This window comes from Alternaria ventricosa (genome assembly GCF_023758065.1).
Source record: "Alternaria ventricosa strain BMP 2768 chromosome Unknown scaffold_2, whole genome shotgun sequence".
Taxonomy (NCBI): domain Eukaryota; kingdom Fungi; phylum Ascomycota; class Dothideomycetes; order Pleosporales; family Pleosporaceae; genus Alternaria; species Alternaria ventricosa.
In genome coordinates this window covers 2,387,448-2,396,691 of record NW_026055682.1, presented here as the reverse complement: position 1 = coordinate 2,396,691, position 9,244 = coordinate 2,387,448, and the positions used below count along the sequence as shown (strand labels likewise).

At 51.7% G+C, this 9,244-nt stretch overlaps 3 protein-coding genes across 3 annotated transcripts; 1 reads left to right on the top strand and 2 right to left on the bottom strand.

Annotated features, from left to right (window-relative positions):
* Window positions 1-285: 285 nt before the first annotated feature.
* J4E93_001789 (uncharacterized protein) lies at window positions 286-984 on the top strand (the record flags this gene model as incomplete). Its single annotated transcript, XM_049339739.1, has 2 exons — window positions 286-433; window positions 512-984. The coding sequence occupies 2 exons, from the start codon at window positions 286-288 to the stop codon at window positions 982-984; spliced, it is 621 nt and encodes a 206-aa protein (XP_049203696.1).
* A 2,187-nt stretch (window positions 985-3,171) lies between these two features.
* On the bottom strand, window positions 3,172-5,739 carry J4E93_001788 (uncharacterized protein; the record flags this gene model as incomplete). The annotated part of the gene is made up of 4 exons (XM_049339738.1): window positions 3,172-3,216; window positions 3,255-5,214; window positions 5,275-5,574; window positions 5,624-5,739. 4 exons carry the CDS (start codon window positions 5,737-5,739, stop codon window positions 3,172-3,174), a joined length of 2,421 nt encoding a protein of 806 aa, XP_049203695.1.
* A 920-nt stretch (window positions 5,740-6,659) lies between these two features.
* On the bottom strand, window positions 6,660-8,397 carry J4E93_001787 (uncharacterized protein; the record flags this gene model as incomplete). Its single annotated transcript, XM_049339737.1, has 5 exons — window positions 6,660-6,844; window positions 6,897-7,708; window positions 7,757-8,112; window positions 8,171-8,189; window positions 8,246-8,397. 5 exons carry the CDS (start codon window positions 8,395-8,397, stop codon window positions 6,660-6,662), a joined length of 1,524 nt encoding a protein of 507 aa, XP_049203694.1.
* Between the last annotated feature and the right edge of the window lie 847 nt (window positions 8,398-9,244).

The window sequence follows — 9,244 nt, the reverse complement described above, 5'->3', positions numbered from 1 at the left end:
TCGAGACAACACTCCGAACCGCATACCCGGAACCTGTACCAATGTAGGAAATGACGATGACGAGCATTTCCTCATGCGAAACTAGGCGTTGAGATTTCTTGTCATGCTGTAAACCAGTTTGTACTCGGGGAGGGTACTACAGGTAATGCCACAAGGCGTATAAGAGGATTCGTGTTCTCGTTGGAATTGACCAGTCTCTACTACGATTCACTCGCTCAGTTTCGTTCCTGTGTATACTTCACCTATCTCACTATCTTCATAGTTTTTATCACGACGAACACCAAGATGCGTTTCTCCCACCTCGCCGTGTTCGCCCTAAGCGGCCTATCGCTCGCGAGCCCCGTCGTCCAGCAAAAGCGCCAGGAGACAAGCAGCGTAGAATCCCTCCTCACCGACCTCTTCGCCGCGGTGCAAGTCTACACCGGAGCCATCAGTACGCCCCCTCCCCTTTTGAGCCACCAGCCAAAATAAGCCTCTCATCACCTGCATTATACTAACAAATACATCCTAGATGCTACCCTTGCGCCCCTCTCCACATCCTCGTCTCTCCTCGACAAGACGGCCGCAATCCCCAAAGTAGGCGAGCAACTCAACAAGATCACCGCCGCCATCACGGATTCGACAACGCAGATCCGCGACCTCGCTCCTGCAAACGCTACGCAACCCATGGTGCCAGCCGAAGACAACCAGAAGCGCTCTACCTCTACCGATCTCGTCGACGTCTCCCAGCCCAAGGAGAAGCGTCAGTTGATCGCCGCTGGTGCCCTTCTTGCGCTCATCATCGTTGAGATTTTTGCTACGATTACCGCTGCGGTGGCGATCTTGGGTCTCGCTGGGCTTTTGGTGTTTATTAACCCGTTGACGAGCGCGTTGAGTCTTTTGATTCTCGCGGTTCAGTTGGTGCTTAATGTTGTGCTTGTGGGTGTTATTGCGTTGCTGAACAGTGTGCTTGGTGCGTTGGCGCTTGGGCTTAGTGGGTTGTAAGGGATCAGTTTGGTTGTAGTGGTCGGCGGTGTACTGGTAGAGATATGATTAGATTTGTTATGAGATTGTAATTCCTGTCTACTTCGGTGTCAGCCCAGTGATGTTCCGGTGTCTTCAAGTGACAGTGTGAACCTGGAGTGTAGTTGACGGATCGCCATCCCGTCGATCCGCTTGTTCGACGTACTTGAGCGCGATAAGCTTGCTGTGACGATTGCACAGAGATCGTCAATTGACAGTGATGGTATTAAGAAGAGTCTCATCATGCGAGGATCGCTATAGTTTGACGTTTAGTGTCACGGTCCGGGCGCATAGACGTTTTGACGAAGCGTAGTTGGCAGCACGGAAGCTGTTGAGATGTACATGACTTGTCTCCGTTTATTCTAGATGCATGAAAAGATACTGGTAGACGTCTTACATTCCCTTTGTGCTCCTTTGTTGATTGCTCCTTTGTTGATGAATGATCGTTGTGTGGCAGTCGTGGTTGACTCAAGCGAGCCAAGCCTTCCCATTCACAGTTCAGGAAGTCACAGTCACGTCAGCTCCTCACCACTCACAACGACTTATATGAGCGGCAAGCGTCGTTTCTTCATTCTTAAACGACCGTACAGTCACACCACATGACTCACATCATGCACCGCTGGAGCAACCCTTCCAGCAACCCATACCTCGCTATACAGGTAACCAACCTCGCGCGATAGTGCACCTCTTACTTCGCAATGTCGGCATATCTCTTCGCACTACCTAACGAGTTGTTGCTCGATATCACGGACCATCTGCCTCGTCTACCTCGGGACCGACGCGCCGAACTCGTCTCGTTGGCAATGGTGTGTAAGCGCTTTTGTGAGTGGATGCTAGAATGACATCCAGCTTGCCGTCTCACTGACACCTTCTAGACAATATCGTGGTAGACGTTCTCCATAAAGATGTCTGCATCGACATAGCTAAAGTACACAAACTCGTCTCTTTGTATGCCGCCCGACCCAAGCTCGCGCGACTAGTCAGGAGCATTGACCTTTTCCGGGACGCCGACACCGATGATGAGCGCACTTCCGGGCGTAAATCTCGAGGGAAGGAACGGGGTATTTATAAGCCTATCATGAGGTCGTCCGGCATTACAAGGCGCCTCCAGCTGATGCTAAAGTATGACCTTCGTCGAAAGAACGTCCAGGCAGACATGGCTCTTCTCTTGCTACAGATCCCCAACATACAGTGCTTATTGCTAGGAGGGTTATCGCATGGTGATATCCGCTTCCTCGATCCAGTGTTGTTCAACATTTCGGCCTCCACCGCAAATCTAGCGTCTTCAGACGCCCACCGCTGTCGGCCCTATCTGAAAGAGGTTATCCGAAAGCGACTCAAAACGCGGTTGAACAAGCTAGAGATCCCTTTCGGTGGGCTATGGGACTCTGACAACGGACATCGGACTTTCGATTTGAGCGAGTACGCTCACCTCACACACGTGACCACATGCGCCGATGAATTGATGACGCCTAAATGGAAGGCATGGGGATCTGAGCCTGACTACGAACTTGGCGTATTGCCGAAGACATTAACCCATCTTACGCTCGGAGGTACATGCTGGGACTTTGACCGTCTCCTGACTCATCTCGTCGCGCAAAAAGCCACTGGAGTATTGCCGAGATTGCGCAGCCTCATCGTATACACCCATCACGTGGGGCAAGAGGGCATGGGAGCTGACCACGCAAAGTCTCCCCACCGTGCGCGATTGGATCATGCCGCTACACATGTCCAGGCACTCCAAGATTTCAGGATAACAGCAACACCAAGACACACCGGTCCAGATCATATGCATTACTTCTGTCGGCTGAACATGATTGACACCGGTTATCGGTCCCGTCATGTGCTCAGGCAGCTAGAACCTCTGGAGATGCGAGGATACTTCGAGCATTGGCGGCATCGAGCGACTGATGTGGAATCAAGACAAATAGCGCATGAACGTATGCTGGAGCAAGAGGAGCAGCCAAAGGCATGTGAGCCGAGTACACACGGAGATAAGAACTCTTGTACCGATGTCGGCGAATATAGTGAGGCTGAATGGGATGTGCTCGCAAATCTGGCCCTCAATGACTGAAGAAATGATCTTGACATCCTCCAACATGTTCCTTAGTTCGTTTCTCAGCACAGAAACGTCTCTTACAGCCAATGATATCACAATCTCCAGTGTGCTCATGTTCGGTATCGTGTCTTTCCAGTTCCCTCTTCGTGAGCAGCCTGTCATCATTGCAAGTCGCGCATTTGTGTATCAGCACTGCTGCCACAGCTTTCTGGGCGTCGCCTGGCTTGGGTGGTGCGCAGGGATCGCGCCATCGAATCTGGGTTGTAGAGGCTACGAAGAAGTCATCGAGCCATTGCGGAGACCTGGGTGGTGACGATGTATGATTCGAAGTTGCCCCGCGGTTGGAGTTGAATTGGAATGGAGCATGGGGCTGAAGGTCCGTTGCCGCGGTCGCAGTCGCGGTCGCAGTCGCGGTCGCAGTCCCCGTGATTGTGGTACTAGACGCTGGAGAAGCCGCAGCAACATCGACCGTGTCGCATTGCATGGGGTCCTCTGGAGGAAAATCATCATCTCGTACAAGTATCATACTTGGTAGTGGTTGTGGGTCCAGAAGCGCAATGACGAGTTTCTGGTCGAAGCTGTACTTGGGTAGATCGACGCCATCTCGCATAGAAACTATCCAGACGATTTCATCCTTCTCTTTCGAGCTTAGCATCTTCGTCTTTGCGACTCTGGTCATTGTATTCAAGAAATACTCGCTGATGACGGTGAAATAGGCTCTTTGAAAGATGCTCTGAACATGTTCTGGTACCATGTTACGCATGTTGAGCATGAACTCGCCCGTTTGACGCGTGCACGCCATGACTTGATCATAAGTCTGCGTCTCGGAGATGGGGAAAAGGCCTGCAGCCCATGTGTGGGAGGCATCATTGACGCGCCTTACATGTCTACCTGAGATCTTAGCGACCAACACTGACATGACCTCGGTACGAAGCGGCTCTTCGAAAGATTCCGCCGCTCGAACGTATGGCTGAACACCGTCCGCATCTTCGCATTCTGGGTCGGCGCCGCCATTGACAAGCATTCGGAGACGCGGAACGATATCAACAGCTGGGCAATCCGCAATGCACTTCCCCAAAGGACTGAGGGCGTCATGAGCTGTGCTGTTCGGATCGACGCCCTTCCCAAGAAGCACTTCAACATCGCGTAGCGTGTCGGTGGGATGTCGTTTTGCGTCTGGACAGCAGCCGAGAACCTCAGATAGGAGCGAGGTACCGTCGTTCGTCGGCGTAGGTACAAAGGTGTCAATGAGCCACCGCGCAAAAGTTGGAGTCGAATGCCACAGCGCTTGGTGCTCAAAATTGTCCCGACACAGAGACTTGCAAGGATAACCTCCAAAGAACGGAGGGAAGCTAGCACCCTTGCAAACAAATAGCCGGAGGCATTCAAGCTCGTCTGAAGAGAGTTCGGCAGCCCAATAAGGGCGATTTTGCAATGCCATGATGAACATGCCAAAGTTTGACTGGGCAACATGTTCTGGAGGCTTGCGGTGAACATTTGCCCCAGCACTAAGAAGCATTTCCAAAAGCGTGTGGCAGTTCTTGCGTGCCGCTGGGTCTGTGTAGATTTTCATTCGATGTAAAAGGCATAGTTGCAATGCTGTGTGAACGCCAGGCTTCTCAGGCGATGGACCAGCATCTTCGACGTTGGCACCTCGGTTGAGAAGGATGCGCACGATGTCAGGTACATTCCAGAAAACTGCTTGACGTAAAGGAGTCCAGCTTGAGCCCGGAAGTCCATTGACCTCTGAACGACCTGGTTGGAGCAGTGCTTGAACAGTGTAAGTACGCCCGTTTTTGATGGCATTATGCAATGCCAAGTCTGTTCCAAGTGGGTGTTTGGAACCTTTTGCGCCGTAGGCAAGTAGGACCCAGATGATTGGTCCGCAAGGCATACCGCACGCAATATCAAATACGGTCTGATTTGGATGCTGCAAGATCACCATCTCGCTCAGAGCAGGGTGGCCAACGAATCGTGCGTCTGCTTCATCGAAAGGCAGACCAATTGGATGGTTGATGCGATCGACATTATCGACAATCAGCTTCTCCAACTTTTCCAAATCGCCGTCTAGGACTGCACCGACCATGTCTAGTACTATGTCGGAGGCTTGCCTAGAATCTTGCGACGATGTCTCTTCGAAGGATGGCCGGAGACTACGATGTGGTCAATACACACTGAGCGCACGAATCTGGGATGATCAGAGACCTACATACTCTTGTGGCTGATTCAATAGACCCAGAAAAGTTGGTTCTGCGACCGTCCCGGCTTCATCGGCGATAAGAGTGGGTAGACTAGCTACAACCTGCCAACCACCCGTCTTTGTACAATGCTCTCTGGAAGTCGAGTCGATTGAAATGGGTTCAGCGAAATCGCTTGACTCGTTGTCGTTCCCAGCGTTGCCATCGGAACTCTGCTCGCTGGATAGCCTCGCTTTGTGACGCGACTTCGTGGCTCTTCGTGGTTTGTGCCTCATGATACCCCACTCTTTCAACCTCATTCGATATGCTCGTGTCCTGTATCCCTCGTTAGTTATCAAACGATAACATCCTTGCAGATACTCACGAAGCCCGAAATTTGTGTTTGCGTTCCATGAGCTCCTTGACCTCTTCCAGAGGCTTCTTTTGGACGAAAGAAAGCTCCTTGATCTCATCCTGCACCAACTCCCAGTCTTTCGTCATCCTTATATACTGCGGCCCGCAGCCCTGGTATTGCACCTTCGGTGGGCAATAGACACTGGTCAAGCACAGTGGGAGTGCGAAGGTGCGGCCTCAAGACCGTGCGCTGGTAACTAGCCAGGATAGAGGGAAGAACCTATGAGACTCTAGTATCGATGCTAGATGCGGTACTAGGACCGGTACCATGGAGTTCATCGTGCGATCTTGGAGACATGTCGTAGTTATAACAACACGCACGAGGGGACGCAGAGTGCAAAATTAGGCCTGAGTCCAGCTGACGGAACGCAAGAGTGCAACTCTAAGGCTTCGTGTCGACTAGGTGGTGGCGTGCATTGAGTCCAATGCGAATTGAGTTTAGTGTATGCGGCACAGCCTCCGGCCTCGAGCCTTGGCTTGGCGCCCCTGCGTCGAAATCGCTCATGGCCCCAAGCTCTTCCTTACCCTGTCGGATACAACAACGCGTAAGAAGCAGATCGCATATGTAACTGAGGGTCGAGAAGTCTACAAAGCTTTTGTTTCATGCAGATTGCTGTCTTTCGTACCATCGTAGGCTGCAGTAATACTCATTGCTGAGACGTACGTGCCTAAGCGTATTCATGTAGTATCAGGACTCGCAGCAAAAAGGTCATCGAACCGCGTACAACAGCCATGGCTTTTGTATCAGGGGCAGGAGGGCTGCGCGCCATCTCGTTATAGCCACGCTAGCCAAGCTGACATCGCCAGCAAGAATACTACCCATGTTTGCGATCAAACAGGCGGAGCCAATACCTATCACTGCATTCACATCGTCATGCTGCATTTTGGTAACGTTGATCAACTCACAGTCGACCATCCACTGCTCAAGGAAGGCAAGTTGCGATTAACAAAGGTATCATATATACGACGCGACGCTAAAACAGCAAACAAAAAGCCATAATCCAATCCTAACGACCGCCAATCTGACCCTTGGGAAGAGGCTTTACCCACATGAACATGCAGTTGAGCGCAATGATCATGATGCCAATGATCCAGAACACCTGCGCATAGTCCGTCTTGTGGTAGCGGAAGATGATGGCGAAGATGATACCACCAAAGTTACCAGTCGCGCCAACGATACCGGAGAGGATGCCTTTGGAAATGTTAGTAGGTCTTCTCTCAATGAGTGAAGCAGTCGGACTTACCATTAGCGTGAGGGTGGATGTGAGGTACGAGCGCGAAGTTCGCACCATTACCCGCCTCAAGGAATATGGCCATGACCGCAATGAGGCCAATCATCTCGCTGAGGTTGTGGGGGTCGACCTTTCCAATGACGATGCACATTATACCAGACATAACGCCGACGAAGTGGATCCAGAACTTCTTTGCCCAGAGGTTGCGACCGGTAACCTTGTAGATAAGATCCGCAATAAAGCCACCGAGCGGTCTGGTAACAACGTTCAAGAGACCGAACATAGCTGCCCAGCGTCCAGATTGTGTTTGACCAAGGGACTGGAAGTTCTTGAGGTAATAAGCACCAAGGATAGAGTTGATGGCGAGTTCACCGCCGAAGGAGCAGAAGTAGCCCGCGCAGAGCATCAGTGTCTGGAGAGAGAACATGACCTTCAGTCCCTCTTTCAAAGTAGGCTTGACTACGACTTCGTGCTGGAATTCGTCCATGACTTGAACATCACCACGTCCAGCCTCTACGTCAGCGGCCGGTTGCTCTCGCTTCTTTTCGTCGTTGGAGGAAATCGATCCAGTGGTCGCAGGCTTGTCATCGAGGGCACCGGTCGTGGGGACCACGGAAGCTTGGTTGGTTTGATCGCTGCTAGACACTACGGTTGCCCCACGCTCAGACCACTTTCCGGTAGGCGTATCGTCGGTCAACAGCAGGAGACCGGTAGCGCATGCACTGATCATGACGAATGGAACGATGAAGGAGACTCTCCATGCGACGTGCGAGGAGAGACCCTGGTCCCTCTTCAAAGAGTCGTAGATAGCGGGCATGACGAAGCTGAAGAAAAGTCAGTGGAAGCTGCTTCATAGGGGACGTCCCGCTTACTATGTTATACCGCCGCCAGAGTTACCCCAGCCGCCGACCAAAGCGTTGGCAGTGCCGACAACATTCCTGTCGTAGAATCCAGTTGTCCAGACCTGGCATGGTACGAAGGTGCCGCCGAGAATACCAACAAAGAAACGGATGAAGTATAAACCCGTAGCGTTGTGGGCAGTACCAGCCAGAGCGGTCGGGATAGCACCGGCGAATAGCAGGCTGGCAAATGTAATGCGCGGGCCGAAGTGGTCGCACATGGGTCCCGCAATGAAGCGGACCAAAAGTGTTGCACATAGCGCGACGATGTTGGAGTTGGCAATTTGATCTTGTGACAAATGCATGTCCTCCTTGATACTCTTACTCAGCTGTGGGGATGTTAGTCTGTACAATTCGGACAGTCTCGTGGGTTGCGGGTGACCATACCAGAGGTGGAAACGCGTACCTGAAAATTATTAGCACTCATCAACGAAGGAGACCCACATGTGGGGAACGACATACCATGACCAGAAAGCAATGAAGAAGCCCAGGTAAGAGAAGAAGAATACACGACCATATTTGTTGATCGGATTCAAGACGGGAATAGATGTGGCCTTCTTGTTGTATGGGTTGATCTCTGGTGCCGACCAGAGCATGTTGATAGCGAACGGCATGATGAGTACCACCCGAGAGGTCGAGCCCTACTACGATACTGATACTTCTGAAAGGTAGGTCGGGAGAGTGTAAAGCTGGCGATGCTTTACAGACGCAATATGGAAGTTGGGAGCGGGCGCTTGCTGAAGCCGTGGCTCCAAACGGAAGCTGGAGGTTATATAGATTGATGCACAAACTCCAAAAATGATACTTCCGCGGTGAAGCACAGTGACGCACGGCTAAGGTTGTGGCGCAACTCGTTCCCCAGGCCAAGTGAGATCAGACTTCTCCGTGTCTGAATTCAGTAATATTGGCGGATTCGTTATCTTCGTTGGCGATGCCCAGCAGCTGCAAGCCCAATGCTTCGGAGAAAGTATGCTTTGCCGCGCTCTCGGGGGCAGGCGATGTGTGCGATGAGCGCTAGGGCGTCAACTTGAGATCCACATGCTGCTGTAGCGAATTGAGACTCTTTCTCGACTGGCTAAAATGTAGCATGAAAGGCTGAATGTCGATGCGATGAGTCGTGGTTCGCTGGGGATGAGGTTTGACGCGGGATGGTGGGGGACGGCAGGGGCGTTCTCTTATCTCTTGGCGCTAGCCAGGCGAGAGACTAGACTCACTGTAGTCGATGCCAGCAAGGATCCTTATCAGGAAGTCTGGAGATAATATGAGTTGCTGCTTTTCCGCGGTCAGCATTTGACAAAATGCCTGTGTCGCTAATACCTCTTCAGCCTCAACAGCTTCCTGTTCCTAGTACGAGCATACTGTTCGTGTCGAAGAAGTGGCGTTGACAAAAACGACTGGAAGTAACGCAGCAAACAACAATGACAACTCAAGATCAAGACTTACTCTTGCTTCTAGAAAGTA